Source organism: Sarcophilus harrisii, chromosome 3, assembly GCF_902635505.1.
Source record: "Sarcophilus harrisii chromosome 3, mSarHar1.11, whole genome shotgun sequence".
NCBI classification, from domain to species: Eukaryota; Metazoa; Chordata; class Mammalia; order Dasyuromorphia; family Dasyuridae; genus Sarcophilus; species Sarcophilus harrisii.
This window is the reverse complement of record NC_045428.1, coordinates 18,964,786-18,983,730: the sequence shown is the minus strand read 5'-3', so window position 1 is coordinate 18,983,730 and position 18,945 is coordinate 18,964,786. Positions and strand designations below refer to the sequence as shown.

Sequence of the window (18,945 nt, the reverse complement as noted above, 5' to 3'; positions counted from 1 at the left end):
TTTTTTTTTTTGACACAACATGACAAATATGGAAATATGTTTGGAAGAATTTCATATGTTTAATCTATATTGAATTGCTTGCTGTCTTAGGGAGGAAGAAAGGGAGAGGAGAGGGAGAAAAAAATTGGAATACAATGTTTTGCAAAGGTAAATGCTGAAAACTATCTTTGAATGTATTTGGAAAAATAAAACACTATTTAAAAAGAGAGAGAGAGAGAGAGAGGGAGGAAGGGAGAGAGAGAGGGAAGGAAGGGAAGGAGAGAGGGAGAGAGGGAGGAAGGAAGGAAGGAAGGAAGGAAGGAAGGAAGGAAGGAAGGAAGGAAGGAAGGAAGGAAGGAAGAAGGGAGGAAGGAAGGGAGGGAGGGAGGGAGGAAAGAAGGGGAAGGGAGGGAGGAAAGAAGGGGGAAGGGAGGAGGGAAGGAAGGGAGGGAGGGAGGGAGAGAGGGAGGGAGGGAAGGAACTAAAGCATGGAGTATTCCAGCAAAATGTCATTGTTTTCAGCTACAGAAAAACAACAACAACAAAAAAGCAATCTTTGTAAATGAAAGCCAGAGAAGCACATTGTGACTTGAGATTTCAGGTCCCAATGCCAGAAAACAGGGGATGGGATTCAGACCTGCAGAGCATCCCTACAAACCTCTGGATATGGAACATGGAGAGGATGAGATTGGATTGAACAAAACTTCAAAACACACTTTAAAAAATTAACCCCGCAGCAGCAGGGAAGGATTTCGGGATTTAAAGGGGATTTGACTACATTTGTCCCGTTCGACCTCATTCGTTTCTCTAAAGCTTCTGCAGGGTGATTTAAACGTGGCTCACATCTCCACAAGGAGCTATTTTTAGAGCAGCGCGTTTTCTCTGGTAGCTCCGGAATGCTGATTTCCCAGGGGCCCGGCTGGCAAGGAGGCAAGCTCGGAGGGCCAGGGCACCCAGGCTCCCAGGGCCGGGCCAGGAAAGGCAGGATTGTCCACACACCCAGGCCAACGTGCTCGGGAGCACCGGAGACTTAGGGGGAGCCGAGTCTCCCGACTGCATGAAGGAGCCAGGTCTGCTTCTAGCCCGTTATGGAGAGTGATGGGCTCTGAATCCCACCTCAGTCACCTACTAGCCGGAGGATCTGGGAGAGCCATTTCACCGCTGCCTGCCTCAGTTTCCTCATCTTTAAAATGGGAATGATAAGAGCACCCACCTTCAGGGTTCAGATGTAGTAACACAAGTAAAGCTATAATTCTTTGCCCTAAAAGATGGAATAAGGAGTTCTGGACTTTCTCCTGAGGCCTCAGGTTACCCAGCCAGAGAGGCAGGATTCGGCAGGAACCGAAGTTTATCACCGGAGGGGAGCTCTGAGGTAACCAAGCAGGAATCAGAACCCAGACCCTCCTCCCCAGACAATTAAAGAAGAAGTGGGCAAGCTTCTCCTACCAAAGGGCAGCCATTGGCCAACTGGGAGCACAGAGAGGGCAGGCACCTGTGACCCCTGCTGACTCTTTTACACTTAGAGAAACATAAAACATTCTACTTGGGGAATTGAAAATGAATATTTAAAACTCTACTTGATCAAAAAAAAATCTAGGGAAAGGGGAGAGAAATAAGGAGAAGAAAAGGGGAAAGGGGAGACAAGCTTGTTAAGCATTTTATGGACATTTTCTCATCTGGTCTAATAATTGCTCTTATCGTTATCATGATGGACTCACTCCGTTAAGTGGGTGTTGTTATTATTATTCCCACCGTACAGATGAGCTAGATAATAAGTGAATGAAACACGGTCTTCTCCCGCCGGGTTTACCCAGGGGGCCCGGCTCCATCCGGTCACTGAGGCAGCCCCTGGTGCCCGAGGTCTCCCAGTCATAAGGCAGAGCTTCCTCCTCCCCGCAGCTCCTGAGCAGGAGATGGGCAGGGGCGGGGAGGCCCCCACGGGTCGTTGGGTGATCTGGACCCAGGAATCCCTAGGCCCCAGCCTTCCTTAGACACTGGAGGCCTGCGGGCCCTTGAGCCTGGAAGTGTGTCCAGCTGTGCATCCACCCGAGACTGGGCAAGCTGGCCCGGGTCATCAGGGGAGGGGGGACGGCTGATAAGGCTGAGAGACTTGTGTGCTCTCTTGGCTGCCCAACCCCGGCCCATCTGCTTGTCTTTCCCACGGGGACTTGGAAAGCTTGTTTAATATTTCCATTTTCAACCAAACAAGAGATAGGCACCATTACAGGATGTCAAATGAATAATTTTGATTCCATGAATTTTTTTTTTAAGTTTTTGCACAAACAAGCTCAATGCAGCCAAGTTTAGAAGGAAAACAGAAAATCAGAGAAACCAGTTTTTTATAGGAAGCTTCTTCAATAAAAGGTCTCTTTTTTCCCCAAATATAGAGAAATGAGTTAAATTCCTAATAATACAAATCATTCCCTAATTGGTACATGATCAAAAGATAAGAGCGGGCAGTTTTTAGACAAAATAATCAAAGCTATCTCTAGTCATGTTTAAAAAAATTCTCTAAATCACTAATGATTAGTGAAATGCAAATGAAAACAACTCTGAAATACCACCTCATACCTATTAGATTGGCTGATGTGACAAAAAAAAAAGAAAAAGATAAATGTCAGAAGGACTGTGGGAAAATTGGGACACTCGTGCACTTTTGGAGGAATTGTGAACTGCTCCAGCCCTTCTGGAGAATAAGTTGGAACTACGTCCAAAGGGCTACAAAGCTGGCCATACCCTTTGACCCGGTGATACCAAAACTAGGTCTGTATTCCAAAGAGAATTTTTTTTAAGGGAAGGGGGAGGAAGAGCTTATATGTAATAATAATTTTTTAAAAAAGCATCTACAGCAGTTCTTTTTGTGGTGTCAAAGAACTGGAAATTGAGAGGCTATCTATCCATGGACTGAAAAATAGCCAAACAAGCTGTGGTACATGATTGCTATTGTGCTATAAGAAGGGACAGGAAGGAGACTTTTGGAAAAACCTTGAAAGACTAAACTGAACCGATAGAAAGTGAAATGAGAAGAACCAGGAGAATGTTGTACACCAAAGCATCAACATTGTCAGATGAAAAACTGAACGACTTGGCTATTTTCAGCAGCACGATGATCCGAGACAATCCCAAAGGATTCATAATGGAAAATGCTTTCTACTTCCTGGGAAAGAGCTGATGGAGCTCGAAGCATACTTTATTTTGCTTTCTTTTTCTTGGTGTTTTTATTGGGGGCAGTCATCTGGGGATAGTTTACTTTCCTAACATTATTAATATGGAAATACGTTTTACAGGACTGCCCATGTATAACCTATTATCAGATTGTTTGCCTTTTCAATGAGAGGGGAAGGAGGGAAGCAGATTTTGGAACCGTTTTTTTTTTTTTTAAATCAATGTTAAAAAATTGTTTTTACATGAATTGTATTTTTTAACTTTCCATTTTCACTAAAGAATAAAGGCCTACAGTGTGGTGATTTATCCCAGGATTTGAAGAAGAAGGCAATAAATAACCTGGAGACTTTTCTCTAATTTTGGGAAGGACGTGTTATTTCAAACATAATTCTCAAGGGAGTCAGAGGGGTCCAGATGGAGAAGAACCAGATACTTTATGCCTAAGGGACATCTGCCCGTGGCACTAGCCGGGCACAAATAGGACAGGGCAGGGTTATAAGAGGAGCCCAGGGCCACAAACCCCAAATGGGGTTGAGAAGGGCCGGACGTGACTGGAAAAGGACTGCACCGTCCCTGAATCTCAAGGGCAAGAAGGATGTTATCAAGACAAGAGAGGAATGCTTTCCATCCCCCTGCAGCAGAGCCTGGATTAGGCTGGCCCACGGGCTAGCTCCTTACCAGTGACATTTTCTACTCAGGGGCAGAATAACCGGGACTGATGCTTGAGGGACCAGGGGCAGAGCACGGTGCCCCAAGCGCCCCGGCAGTGTCAGGGGAAGGGAGTTTGATGAATGACCAGGGTGTCCGATCCCCAGAGGGTGACGCTGGAGCTGGGTTTCCACAGCCCAAGTTCTGCCCGTCCTGGCTTCTGAACCCTGAAATGCCTGAGCAACATCAAAATCTCCAACCCAGAGACTGGCAAGAAAAGGTAAAAGGAGATAAAGCTTCATCCTATAGAAGAAAAGCCCTGCCCTCTGGAGCTTGCAGACCTGCCTGAGCCTCTCCCTGCAGGGGCCCAGGCCCTGTCCAGCTGACCCAAGAACAAATGCTTCTGATTGCCCATGAGGCCGAGGACCCCTGATACAGCCCAGGGGGGTCTCTGTGGTCCCCAGAGGTCCCCACTCACCTCTAGCCCAAATCAAACTCAGAAAATTGCTTCCCTCCAAAAAGAGATGAATGTTCTAGGATGGTCAGTGGGGATGACAGACCAAGGGGCAAACCTTATCCTGCGGTCTCATGCTTTAAAAAATAAGAAAGGCCATGGATAGCCCCTGCTACATCTTAATTAAACGCAGAGGATGCTTTAATGGCCTCCGGGGGGTTAGCTGAAGGGGCTAGGCAGGAGCTGGAGGCCTCAAAGCTCAAGGGGCCCAGCTGTTACATGAGCACAGAAAAGCAGCACATGTTTCCAAAACTGCATTTTTTCATGGCACTCTTCACAAAAGGTTCTGAACGGGTTCCCTAAAACTGTGGCAGTGTCCCGCTTTCAAAGGCTTGTTCAGCGCATCCTCTGGCCTTCCCATAGTCCTCTGCTTCCGTATTTGCTCCTAGGCTCACTGCTCTACAAGGGCAGCTTCATTTACTTTGTTGTAGCTCGCTGTTGGTGCAGCAGGAGTCCCAGCCTGGAATCCGTGCTCTGGTCTCAGCTTCCCCTTCTGCAAGACCTCTGGAGCCCCTTCCCAGTTCTAAACCCTAGGATCCAAGGCGATGTTGTCTCAGGACTTCATGTCAAGATTAAGAAAAAGATGAGGTGAAAACAGAGGGTTCCTCCTTCCCGAACAACTGGGGTTCTCCATCTGGTCGTTGGGATTCCTTAAAAATGCGTTTGGATTCTGCACCACAAGGCATATCAAGCACACTAAAAGGCCTTACAGACTTCCCAAGCAGATACGGCCTTATTCAGGCCCTGGGCTAGAGGGAAAGGGTGAATGAACAAGGCCCTTGGGCCCCTGGCCTGGAACGGGCTCCTCCTGCTGCTCCCCAGAATCTGGGTCCAGGTTCAGCCCCAGGACTGCTCCTGGGGGAAGCCTTGGAGATCTCAGAAGGGCCCGTGGCCACCCTGGCCGCTAACTTGCACCTTGTAGGTGTCCCAATGTGCACCCCTGCCCCCCAGTCTATTCTCTCTCAGGGAGTCCTTCCATCCCCAGTGCCCAGGACAGTGTCCAGCACATAACTGCTTGCTGACCTGACAGGCTGATGGCGAGCCAGGGAGACGGTGCCCCAAGGCACGGAGGGGGCTTTCAGGAGCTGAGGCAGGAGGGAGAAGAGCTCCGGGTTCCAGCGATGTCCTGCATTCCTCTGCTACACCTTGGGCTCCGGCTGACAAAAGGCCTTAGTGGCTTATGGCCTGTTTTCAAGTCCCTCAGATTGATGGCAAAGCCCCAGGAGCGTCTGTGTATGGGAACGATGCACTCAGAGAAAACTCTCCATCTGTCCTGCCGGAGCATGATACAATCACACCAATGATCCAGGGGGCTGAAGGAGCCCGACGATCTCCCGGGCCAAAGGCACAAATGCCGGGCAGTCAATGCGATGGAGTTTCCGAGGGCTGCTCCCCTCCAAGCTTATGCCAAAGGCTCTCTCAAGAGGACCCAAAGCCAGGACCACAGTCAGGAGGACCCGAAGCTGGGGGCCGCAGTCACAAGGACCCAAAGTCACAGGCCGCAGTCAGGAGGACCTGAAGCTGGGGGCCACAGTCTAGAAGACCCAAAGCCGGGGCCGCAGTCGGAAGGGCCCAAAGGCTGAGTTTCTGTCACAATTTGACACAGATCAGCACCCATCCATCCAAACAGTCCCAAGAGCAAAGACTTGGGTTCCACTGAGCACTGGGATACAAGAATGTGGGAATCTCCCCAAACTAAAAATGGATCCACAAAAGACAGACAGATTTAAAAAGCTCTTTTCTCTCCAGAAAAAAAAAAAAAAGGAAAAAAAAGAAAAGAAAAGAAAAGAAAGAAGAATGACTCACAGTCTTTCAGAACCAGCCCACACTACCAAGAAATGCAAGCCTGAATATATCTGCATAGGAACACAAGCCAGACTGAGAAGATAATAAAATGCAGATACCTGGGGAGGACTTGTAGATGTCTGTGTATGTATAAAAAGGGACCCACATGAGATACATACCCATTTCTACTTTTATATTTCAAGGTTAATCTTTTTGAATATTTTATTAATAGTCTTTTAAAACATCACTATCATTTCCCAATGATTCCACCCTCACCTCACCTCCTACACCCAGAGAACACTTTTTAACGATGGAATATGGGATAGCAAAGTAAATCAGCCCATTGGCCACGTCTGACAATATATGCCTCCTCCCACCTTGATGGGCCCCCGCTTTGAGAGGTGGGAAGCGTGCATTAAGGAGTAATATTCAAAAAGGTTCACTGTATTTTCACTGAAAAATGCAAATATTTAAGAATAAGACCGCCAACATAATCTAACAAATGCTGAAAAGTCCATTTCTGAGCCTTCTCGTTCTTTGAAATGTACATACTCCCCCAAGAAGGGCTAGGCCATGGATACTGTGAAAAGTGTGTATGTGTGTATATACATTTACCCATGCACTATATATTAGAATTATGCACACACACGTGGCACATGCACTCACGCACACATCCCCTTGCTGTCTAGAACCAGAGAACCAGAGAGGTGTTAGGTACTGGACTTTGTCATTAAGAGTCAGCTTCTTCTCCCGCCTCGGATACTTATTAGCGAGTCCCTTAATCACTCAAGACTCAGTTTCCCCATTTGTAAAATGAGGCTAAAAATGGCACCTACCTCCCTGGGTGTCTGTGAAGAACAGATGACATGATGTATGGAAGCACTTTGTAAACTCAAGAGTTAGTAACCATTAGCTAGGATTATTATCATTCCGGCTTTAGCGCCCTAAGATTCTGCCCAGGGGAGGGTACACGTACATGGGCAAGAAAAGTTGGGGGAGAGAAGAGGGGGGAAGAAAGAGTAAGTGAGAGAGGAAGGCAAACCGAGCACTGGCCATCTAGTAGGTGCCAACATTTTAAACACTTGCTCAGGAAGTCTTCCTCCCTCGCTGGTTTCTGTTGGTTGGCTTAGGGGAGCCACAGATGGCAGAGATATCCATTAAGTCCCCCAGGAGGACTTATCAGAAGCCAAGCATTAATGATGGATCAGCCTCCCCAGACCTGGATATTTTCCAGTGAGCCACTTCCTAAAATTCAGAGGGTTGTTTCAAGAGGATGAAAGCAAAATGGAAAATGTGCACAGAACTAAGGCCGCATCGAGCGCCTGAGCGACACCCGTATCACGGTGTCCAAAGTCCAACAGCATTCCCGCCGCTTAATGGAAATATTTGCTCTAGAGGGCCCTTCTCTCACCACCTGACCCAGGCGCGCTGTGAGGGAAAAACTATCCCAAAGTGGTCGCCAATCTCTAACTTCTCTTTTTCATTTCTGTTTTTAAATTATTTCCTTCAACGAGCACAGAGTAGGGTTTGTCAACACTGGTGAATGCCCTTGGCAAGCTCCCCCCAAATGGCCTCCGGCCCTGGATGGTTGTTACCGGGCCCAAATGATGTGACCCGAGCAAAGCACCTTGCAAACAAACACCAACAATTACTGTTAACCATAGAGGGAACAGGTTTTAAGCCCCAGAGTGAGAGAGATGTGCAGGTGGAACTGTGGGGAGAAGGGCCAAGAGAGTGTTCCAGGTGAGAGCTATCTCAAGCAACATTTATTAAGCACCGACTATGTGCCAGGGACTGTGCTAAGCACCTAGGACACAAAAAGAGGCAGAAGTTAGTCCCTGACCTCAAAGAGCTGATGGGGGAAAGGGGAATGGAGGGAAGATAATTAGATAGAAAGATACAGACAGACATAAAGGTTCAAACACACATCTATGTTATAACATATATTGTATGTAACATAGTACAGTAAATGTTAAATTACTTAAACTTGACAATTATTATAAAATATTATATTTATATAATATATATATATTATATATTCACAAATATTATCCAGCCCCTGACCTCAAAGACCTGATGGGGAGAGGGGAAGGGAAGAAAAGATAATTAGATAGAAAAATGGAGAAAATAATTAGATAGGAAAACTATGTCAGGCAGACAGACATAAACATACATACATACATCTATATTATAACATATATTGTAAGTAATTTAGTAAATATTAAGCTTCACAATTATTATAGGATTACCTCATGGATTAATGTAGATTATATATAGAGAAAGAGATTTTAGATTTAGAAACCAAGAGCTACAGAGGCTCGGTGTCAGTAATGTGGCTGACCCCTACAAATCAAAGCCCCCATCTTCTTCTGGTCCAGCTCTCAGAGCACTACAGCTAAGTCCAGGCCCAAGCATCTTCCTGACTTTCTAAAGAGTTCTCCAAAAGGAGGAAGGCCTGGACCCCAAATAATCCTTCAGGAAGAAAGGGCAAAAACAATATGGCTTACTAAGGAAGATTTGTAAAATTCTTATATACCTTCATTAAATATTCTATCCCTCAAGAGAACACGGACACCTCCAGGGCAGGGTCTGTTCTGATTTCTGTCCGTCACCTCAGAAGCTACCACTGTGCTTTTGCACACAGTAGATGCTTTATGAATGCTGCTGAACGAATGAGTAAATGGTTTCTCAGCTAGACTAATTTAAAGTTTCCAAGGAAGGAGAGCAAACTAGAGAAGTGACATTTAAGATTAGATCAATAGGAACACATAATAGATAAGAGACCAGAAAATCCCATTAGCGAAACAGCTTTTTTTTTTTTTTAAAGGGATTTGGTATTTAACCACCTGTTCCAGGAATCGACAGACACGTCTTACACTTCACGTTGTGTAAGGAAATTTTCTCGTGTGCGCTTGATAGCTCTGAACCCCGAGTTTGCCGCTCGTTTCCTCTCTTTTTAAAACGCACGGCTATTGGCAGCGGCCCAGACACACTGCTGGAGCCCTGGCGGAGAAGGCGGCCGCCAGACGTACCTGCTTCATCGTAGGAGACGGTCAGTTTTTCCAGCATCTCTCGGTCGATGGACAGGATCTGCTGCTCCAAGATGGCCTGATAGGAGAGCACGCTGTTCTCTTTGTCCTTTTCGTAGTCCTGAAGATGCTGTTTCAGGACCTCAGGCAGGCGGGACTTTACATATTCAGCAGCTGACTGTCATAAAACAAGCAAAAAATAAATAAATAAATTGGATTAGTCCTTAGTATATTCAACCTGAACCTTTATGTGTCAGGTAGAGTTCTGAGCTGCAGCTGAAAATCGGGAAGCAGAAGGGGAATACACAGGGCAAGAGATTGCCAAAGCTAATCAATGAGTGACCGAAGCACTGGGCAACAGAAAGTAAAAAGCACGGTTTGGGAAACACCCTCGGCAGGTCAGCTAGACCATCACTCTTACACCAGGCTCTGGCCCCCAGCCCTTATCTCCAGGGACCATAGACACCCGATATCCAAGAGGTCTGGTCTCCCCCAGACCTCTTGGAAGGTCTCTGTGCCAAGCTCTGCCTCTGGTAGCTGGCAGTGCCAGCAGAAAGAGAAAAGCCCCTCTGGCATGTCGACTGGACCCCTCATTGTGAGCTTACAGAGAACCTGGACAAAGCCTGGAGGCATCTGGAGACTGATATGGGTCACGCTGGTTCTATGGCTGCAGATTCTCTCCTCCCCACTGCGGGCCTCCTTTCCTTTTCCCTTCTCTTTCCTCATTCTCTTCCTGCTCCCTACATTCAGGGCACTTGGATCTCTGCCCACCTTACTCTCTGATTTCTGATGGGAAAAGGGTATCAACAATCGTCACCGGTTCACAGATGACTCATGTCCCCATGCTCCCAAACACACTGGACATCCCTTTGTGACTGAAATTCAGTGTATTTAAAACTAAATTTATCTCAGCTTCCCTCCCCACTGTGAAACCCAGTGCTAAAGATCTGAGACAAAAAGCAGTTTCTGCCTGGAAGGTTTCCACATTCAATTGGATTCTTCTCCGATGAGGGAGCGGGGGGAGTTCACAGAGCCTTGCACAACTTGGGTGTTTAACAAATGGTGGTTGAATTCTGGAGAGCAATCTGGACCTGTGCCCAAAGGGCTGTAAAACTGTGTATACCCTTTGACCCAGCAGTGCCATTCCTGGGTCTGTATCCCAAGGAAATCATCAAGGAGGGAAAAGGACCCATATGTAGCAGCTCTCTTTGTAGTAGCAAAAAAATTGGAAAATGAGTAGATGCCCATCAACTGGGAAATGATGGACAAGTTGTGGTATATGAAGGTGATGGAATATTATTGTATTATAAAAAATGATGAATAAAGTTGATTTTAGAAAGGCCTGGAAAGTTTTACATGAGCTGATGCTGAGTGAAAAAGCAGAACCAGGAATACATTGTACATAATAACAGCAAGATTATGCAATGATCAACTATGAGAGGTTTGGTTCTTCTCAGGGGTTCAGTGACCCAAAGCAAGCCCAATAGACTTTGGACAGAAAACACCATCTGCATCTAGAAAAGGAACTTAAAGACACTGAATGTAAATCACAGGCTAGGTTCACTTCTTTTTTTCTGTCTTTTTGTCTCTCTCATGGTTTTTCCCTTTTGCTCTGATTTTTCTCTCTCAACAAAATTCATAAAACAATGCATATTAAAAATAAATAAGATAAATTTTGGCTGAACTGAATTACTTTTTCCACTGGGCATCAACTGTAAATGGCGTTGAAAGGGCAATTATTAGCAAAGTGAGTCTATAGTCTTAAAATGTGCTTCTCTTCTCATGACGCTCATGTCTATCAGTGGTAAAAGTCATTCATCCTATGGCTGAATAAATTGTGGTATATGAATGTTGTGGAATATTATTGTTCTGTAAGAAATGACCAGCAGGAGGATTTCAGGAAGGCCTGGAGAGACTTACACGAACTGATGCTGAGTGAGATGAGCAGGACCAGGAGATTGTTTTATACTTCAACAACAATACTGTACGATGATAAATTCTGATGGAAGTGGATTTCTTCGGCAATCAGTTCCAATTGTTCAGTAAAGAAGAGAATCAGCTACACCCAGAGAGAGAACCGTGGGAAATGAGTGTGAACCATTACATGGAATCCCCAATTCCTCTGCTTTTGTCTGCCTGCATTTTTGATTTCCTTCTCAGGTTAATTTTACCTTATTTCAAAGTCTGATTCTTTTTGTGCAGCAAAATAACTGTATGGATATGTATACATATATTGTATTTTACATGTATTAGTCTACCTGCCATCTGGGGGAGGGGGCGGGGGAAGGAGGGGAAAAGTTGGAACAGAAGGTTTTGCAAGGGTCAATGCTGAAAAATTACCCACGCATATATCTTGTAAATAAAAAGCTATAATAATATTTTTTATAAGTCATTCACCCAAAGCACAAGGCTCAACATTTTGGAGTCTTTCTTTCCCAAGCCTTCCACATCCAATGAGTCATCAATCCCGTTAGGCGCCTCCTTTTGGGACCCATCTGTCCCCTCCCCAAAAATAGATCCAGAAATCTCTACAGCTCTGCCTCCTTCCACCTGGGTGACTGTAATGGTTCCCTACCCATCCTCCCAGTCTCCCTTGGATCCCACTGCCAAATTAGTCTTCTCCTCAGCCATGTCTCTGAAGAATGGCTTTAATGAGAATGGCTTAAAGCTAGCCAAAGAGATCTGGAAACAGGTCCTTACGACTTTGACGCTCAGCTCCTTGTTGTTTTAATTAGTGTTCCCAGCTGTTGATACAGAGTTGGACACACAGTAAGCGCTTAATAATTGCCTGGAAAGGAAGACTCTTAATGTATGTATACGGTCTTGCCCATCTGAGGAGCAGCAGCAGGTCCAGCGGTATCCTGAGTGAAGTAGCTTGCCGATTTAGGTCTGGTACCTCCTGCTAGAGGACCGTAATACAGTGGGATGCTACATACTTAATCTATGCCCTTTGGGCAACATCCCTCACACTGTGAGACAGCTTCCCTGTTCTTCCTCATGTATCTCATTATTGGGAGGGGGGCCGTGGCTGGAGATGGGAAATGAGAGGTCCAATTCTCATGGTCTCCAGGCTGTTTCCTTGTTATTTTCCTGGTTGCCTCTTTGCAACTCAGAACGGAGAAAGAAAATCAGGTCGGTGGAAGCTCTGTCCGTGGAGAAAAGCTCCCCCCAAATAAAGCAGAATATTTCAGCCTGAGGAGCAGCCAGATGCTAGCATCTAACAATGTCTTCCTAGATTTATATTTAGATTCTGTAAGTCAATTGCTGATTAAATTACAACCTGAAAATCTCACTGAAACTGTGTTCAATTTGCATGCAAGCCAGTCAGTACAGAACGAATGAAATTATTCCATAAAATGTAAATGAGCTCACCACATAAGCACAACACATTTAATTCTAGCATTTAATAATGATTTCCTTCTGACACCGGGAGGCTGAAAGGCACATCAGAGAAGGATTATTTTTAACTCACAATATCTAGCTGTTGAACACAACATTCTGTTTTAGTTTTTCCTTGGAATTGATTTAAGATGTCCAAGAAATCCATCCCCAATATATTTTAAAAGAATCAATGGACTGGATACCAGTGAATCCAAACCGAGTCCTATTTCCTTCCCATTTAGATTAAATTTTTTTCCCATTAGAAGCATGATGCAAAGGTGGATAAAACCGGGGTCCCTCCTTTCCATTACTTTTTGCAAACTATGTCATTTCTGGGAATAGATTATTTTCATTGGGAGAGATTTCTGTAACCTATGGGAGGAAAATGGCCTCGAGCCTCCCCCTTCCCAAGCTGTGTCAGGAAACCACCGTTAGACTCGGCCGATGCGCTAAATGTATTCGTGTGGTAGGTTAACCTCGTGTTCGTGAGGAGCCTACACAGGTTCTCTGCCAGAGCATTAATTACCTGTGAAATAACAATAGGATATGGGCAAGCGACGGACGACAAAACGGGGGGATTAAAAGCGTAGCGTCTCAGTGGAAGTCCAAAAATGGAATGTAATCATAACGCCACATTATGAAAACAACCCTCCTGTGCCTTTCTCTCGGAGGACGAATACTGGGTCTCTTTTGTTGTTGCTTCTGTACGTGCCAGAAGACTTTGCCGGGGCACTGCAGATATCGGGACAAACAGGAGGCTTTCTGCAATATGAAGCGGCTTCTCTGTGGGACGGTTATAGGAGCGCGTGGAAGAGCATCCACAGAATGGGGAAAAGGGGCTGGGTTGCAATCTGCGCCGCTGGGAGGAAGAACCAGATTGACGAGATCACGGATGCACTGGAAGATAGAGGGGGTCCTTGAGCACAAATATTTCCAGGTATTTGGAGATATTGCCAATATTTCCTAGGACAGGTGCTTAATACAAATTGAACTGAATTGGATTAGGAGGTACAGTGAATCAAATAATTGAGCAGACTTGGGAAGACTTGAATTCAAATCCAACCTCAGATATTTAATAGCTGTGTAAACCTATACAAGCCTCTTAACTTGTTTGTCTCAGTTTCCTCATCTGTAAGATGGGAATAATAACAGCATCTCTCTTGCAGGACCTTGATATGAAAAATTAAATATCTGCAAAACATGACTGAAAGTGATGCATAAACATATATATGCTATTATTCTCACCACTATTATTATCTCACATCGGGGATTAATCCCGCTAGAGAGAAAATTTCATTAAAGTCTATCCTTTATATACATTTTTTTTTAAAGTAATAAATGTATATAAATTATACTTTTGAAAAAGGCTATCCTTTTGCCTGGAACGAGTTTAAATTCTGGGCCAGCCAGGCCAACTGTCCATTCCAGAAATAGCAGCGACAATATTTCTGGGCTATCTCTTCCATCTCTGGAAAGTTTCATACTTTTCAAGGCATTTTCAAATCTGGTAGCTGAGGCAAGGGACGCATTCTTTTTGGTAAGGACTAATCGGAGCTCCCCCCACCCCCGGCCCGCCAAAAGCTTCCCAAAGGCTCTAACTGAAGCCTAGTCTGGAGTGGCCCAGTGACCGGGCCCAAACATGAAGATTCATTAAGGGCCGTTCCAAAGCATTAGGACCACGGGCAGTGAGCTAATAATACACCACTGCACACAACTCTTCTGTAAAGGAAATTTATTCACTCAGACATCCACTTCTGGTACCATGGAGGTTCTGGGCAAATGGAGAGCGTGTCACTGGCCACACAGCGTCCTTGGCGTCTGAGGAGCTACATTCGGAACGACAGTCTAGTCTTCTATGAAATGTGGGCGTCCGCACACAGTAGGGGCTTGCTCGCTGGATTCATATTTCTGTAGGAGCTGAAAGTTCTCAGAATACTTTCCTTGTGACAATCCCGTCAACAGGGAGCATTTCTAGTTTCATTCCCGCTTTACAAAGGAGCAAAACGGGGGCTCAGAGAAACTGCTTATCGTCTCTTGAATGGGACGCTCGCCTTCTCCGCGCCTTTTTCCTCGCCTGTGAGGTAAGGCGCCGGGAGGCAATGGGGCTTGGCCCCAGACCCGAGTGCAAAGCCTGGCTGTCACCCCAACCCCCGTGACGTTGAGGAACTTCTCCATTCTCGAGGCACCGGTTCCTCCTCTGCAGAACAGAGACCACTGGGAGGGATGCACTAGTGACCCCCAAAGCCCTAAAGCTCTTGGCCTGCCCAGGGCCCGTGGCCCCGATGGTTGGGGGGGGGGCTCACCGGCCCAAAGGGAAGCAGCGCGCAGAACGCCCCCGGCAGGTGAAGTGGGACTCTCTGGGCTCCCCAGCGGGGCGAGATTATGCGGAGACGGACCTGGGCGTCTTTCCTGGAACGCGACGCCGGCCGTACAGCGGGAACCACCCGAACACGCTCGCGCCTCGGCCGTCGGAAGCAGCTGCTCAAGGTGAGAGATTTGTCCGGAAGAGAAAGCGGCTTCCAGGGGAGGCGGGAATGGGGAGCGAGGCTGCGGGACGCGACTCCTCCGCGGCGCTCCCGTCGGGGAGGGGGGTGCGGGGAGGCTTCTGAGGAAGGGAGGGGAGGGAAGTGGGAGGGGCGTCGGGGAACGGGCGTCAGGCCGTGCCTGGGAGGGGGAGGGAGGCAGGGGGATGCTGGGGATCCATCACGGGCTGGGGCAGCTTCTGAGAGCTCGGAAGCACAGAGGCAAAGGCAAAGACCACCGAGCGAGGCGCCAGCAGCTGGTCTGGGCCGGGCCAGATGCAGACAGGGAAAGAGTTAGGGACGGCAGCAGGAAGGAGCTGGGGACGGGGGAGAGCGCCCCAGCCAGCCATCAGGCTTACGATCTGAGGGGGCCACTGAGAAGGGGCATGTGGAGGGCCAAACCGAGCCTAAGGATGAGCAGAGGGCCCAGAGTTCCTTTGCTCCCGTTAGGGGCAGAGGGAGTAAGTCAGGGTTGCTGGATCTGAGACAGTGCCTCGGGAACGAACGCTGATGTCGGGACTCGGTGATTCCGGAAGCCCTGAAAGGCAGCCCCCCAGCCAGCCCCGGGGCTCTTTGCCATACCTGCTGAGTCAGCCAGCATTTATGAGGCACCTCTGGTGTACCGGGCACTGAGCCGGCCGGGGACCCCGCGTGATCCGGGCAAACCCCGAGTGTGGGACCGCTGACTGCCTAAGGGACGGGACGGGGGCGGCCCGCGATCTGGCCACCAGCACGGGCGCAGCTCACTGGCTCCGAGGGGAGGGACTGAGGCGCGGCGGCAGGGCAGCTTCTCGCGGCCCGGGGCTGGCTCCCCCTCCAGCCCGCCGGACCAGGGCTGGTTCGGGCTCGGCTCGGGCGGCCCCTCCTCGGGAGCCCTTCCGGACCCGTGTGCGCGCCGGGCCCGCCCGGCAGAAGGAAGCTTCCCGGGGCAGGACAGAGCCCGGTCCGCCTTCCTACCCCGGCGCTGGCTGGGCGCTCCCCAGGGCCCGTGCTGCCTTCGGGGCCTCTGGCTTCCTTTTGGCTTCCTTAAGCCCGGACGGGTCCCCGGGAAGTTTTATTGCCCTGTGCTCCCCCACGCTGAGCGGGCCCCCCCCTCCTGGACGGGCCGAGAAGGAGCCGGCTCTGCCCCACCCCCCTCAGCAGGAGAGCGAGCGCCCGCTCTCGGAGCCCCCGATAACTGCGCAGGGTCGGCGGGACCCACTCCCCGCCCCCAACATTCGGGGTCCGCCTCTGTGAGCGCCCGGCGCTCCCGCAGAGAAGCCGTCAGCCCCAGGAGGGGCGAACCCGAGGCAGGAGGGGGCCCGACCTGAGGTGGCCCGGCCGGGCTAAGGAAGGACCCCTGCTGGGAAGGGCCCGGCAGGCCCCAGGGCGGGAGGAGGGGGAGGAGGGAGCGCAGCCCCGGGCGGGCGGCAGACAAGGTTTGGCCGCCCTTGCCGGTGCGGGCCGAGGCTCGGGGACGCGGCTCCTGCTTTAATTCCCTCGGCTCTGGCGGAATTCATCTTCCTTATGGTAACATGTCATTAACTCCCGACAGCCGCTCTTTGGCTCCGGGCTCTTTAGAAAACAATGTCAGAATGCGTCCGCCCTGCTCCGAGAGGAGCGCGACATTAAATTAGGAAACATCAAGGGCGAGATGAAGTTATCCTCCCCCCTCCCCCCTCCCGAGGGCTGCCGGGACTCTGGTGCCGGCGGCCCCCTCCCCCACACTGTCGTTTCCTCACTGGGAACACTACGTCAGGGGGGGAGCGTCTTCCCCAGCGGCCCCCTTCTGCCCTCCGGGGGAGCAGGGCGCCCCCCAGCGGGGGCACGCGGCAACAGCCGGTGTTGGAGAGGCCGCGGTGAAAGGGGCATCTCAAAGTACCCGCCAACTGCTCCGCCATCAAAATGCAAAATCGGGCAAAAACAAACGGAAAATGGCCCGGCCTGATCAAGCAACCCACGGCGGCCGCAAACTGTGGGCGGGTCAAAAACGGAATCAGCCCGGAACAGGAAACCTCTATCAACGTTTTTTTTTTTTTTTTTTTTTTTGCTGAGGCACCTGGGGCAAGTGACCTGCCCAGGGTCCCACAGCCGGCACGTGTTAAGTGTCTGAGGCCAGATTTGAACCCAGGTCCTCCTGCACCACCGAGCTGCCCCCAGCGCCTCTTTTTGTCACCGGGAAAAGCACTGGGAGCAGCGGGAGGGAAGGAGGGCGCACAGGGCACTAAGAACGGACCGAGCGGAAGACTTCCGAGAAGCCGCTGTGAAAGACGCGGGGCGAGAAGCGAGCAGAATTACCCGGCTGTGGGCACACACCGGGAAGGTTCTGGAAAAGAAGTCCCATTTTTAAGGGCACAAAAAGCTAGTCCTGTCCCAGAGGAAACGTTCGGAGACCCGGCGGTCCCGCGAGGCCCCTGCACCCAAACCCACCGCCCTCCAGGGGGCGAGCTTCTCGGGGGCAGGGGCTCTCTCTCACACACGTGGGTCCCTCCTGTGTAGGAAGCACGTCACAAGCACTCAATGACGTCATGGCAAAGTCACCGGTCCAGGAGGCAAATGGGCAGATACGGGAGCCTGGACACGTGGCATCTCCTCGCCAGCCTCTGGAGCTCGTTTACTAAGTGAGCGTTGGACCAGATGGGGGCGCTTGGCTTGGGATCCATCAAGAGGGAAGGTCAAAGGGCGGGCCTTGGGGAGGTCTGGGAACCGGAACGGGAAATGCACGTTTATCTAAACTGACTTCTCACCGAAATCGGCGTTTCCGTCATAACCACCGGGCCGTGTCTCTGTCGCCCCCAGAAAGCCCAGATGGCTCCGTGTCGCGCGGCTCGAATCACCAGCCCCGCCACTAGGGAGGCGACGACATGACAAGCTTGGCTTTTAATTAGCAATGACCTCAACAACATCCCTTCCCTCTGTCATCCTCCGTGCTTGATTTTGTGCATTTAAAACCACGACTCTGAGAAGGGTCCGGAGGTTCCAAGAAGATTGTCAAAGGGCCATGACCCCAACGAGGTCCAGGAGGCCTGGGTCAAAGGTCTCTGAAGGTCCCCCCTCCCCCAACCCACAAGGACCACAAGTGACCGAGGGACGCGGGAGTTGACGCTGACGTTCTGTCAGCGCCAAGCGGGGGACGCGGCCGTGGGGACGGCCCCAGAAGCAGGGAGCCCGAGCCTAGTCTCCCTCTGGCCCCGCTTGTAACTAACTACCGGGAGCCACGTGGCGGCCCGACCCTCCAGGAGACTCCGCGGGACTCGCTGTGAGCAGGAAGGCGGCGGCCTTCACGGAGCTGACAGTAATAACGAGGAGGAAGAGAGGAGGAGGAGGCCGGGGCGGGGGGAGAAGGACATGGGCGGGTCTGCCGGACCGGCCGCCCTCGGCGATGAGAGGAACCCAATCCGCTCCCAGGGAGCAGGAATGAAGCGAGCCGGCGAGCGCCGCCCGGGAAAGAGCTCCGGGAGTGCCTGAGAAGCGTCCCACAGAACTCCCGTCCCTCTGGCTTCGGCCGCCGCATTTGGGATTCCCTTCGCGGGCTCACTGTGCACTGTTTCAGAGCCCGACTCTTTGTGTACAGCAAAGTAACTGCATGGGCACGGAGACTTAGATCGTATGTGACTTATAGATCCGGGGGGAGGGGGAAGGGAAGGAGGGGAAAAGTTGGAACAAAAGGCTGGCAGGTGTCGAGGCTGAAAAGCTACCCATGCATAGAACTTGTAAATACAAAGCTATAAAAAAGATGGAGTGCCCCAAACGCCTTCAGTGTGGAATCTCATCCAACTGGTCCTGGGCTCCCCAGACCCACGCCCCCTAGCCTTTGGAAAGTTCCTCAGCTTTCGCACTTATCCCCGTTAGGGAGGGCCCCTCCATCCATCCCCAGGGAGGAGCACCGCCTCCCGTTTATTGAGCACGGGGGGCTCCTAAAATTGGGATGACCCAGCCTTGC

At 49.8% G+C, this 18,945-nt stretch overlaps 1 protein-coding gene across 2 annotated transcripts in view; it reads right to left on the bottom strand.

Moving 5' to 3' along the window:
- Positions 1 to 17,408, bottom strand: part of PPM1L (protein phosphatase, Mg2+/Mn2+ dependent 1L) — a 68,505-nt gene extending 51,097 nt beyond the window's left edge. Inside the window, exons 1-2 of one of the 2 annotated variants that reach the window (XM_031957601.1) lie at positions 17,319 to 17,408; positions 9,124 to 9,298 (exon numbers count right to left, since the gene is read on the bottom strand). In XM_031957601.1, coding sequence (XP_031813461.1) covers positions 9,124 to 9,160 — 37 coding nt within the window. In that variant the 5' untranslated portion in view covers positions 9,161 to 9,298; positions 17,319 to 17,408. Of the gene's footprint in view, positions 1 to 9,123; positions 9,299 to 17,300 lie in introns of both variants that reach the window. The other variant, XM_031957602.1, reaches the window with a different exon arrangement.
- Positions 17,409 to 18,945: the final 1,537 nt, after the last annotated feature.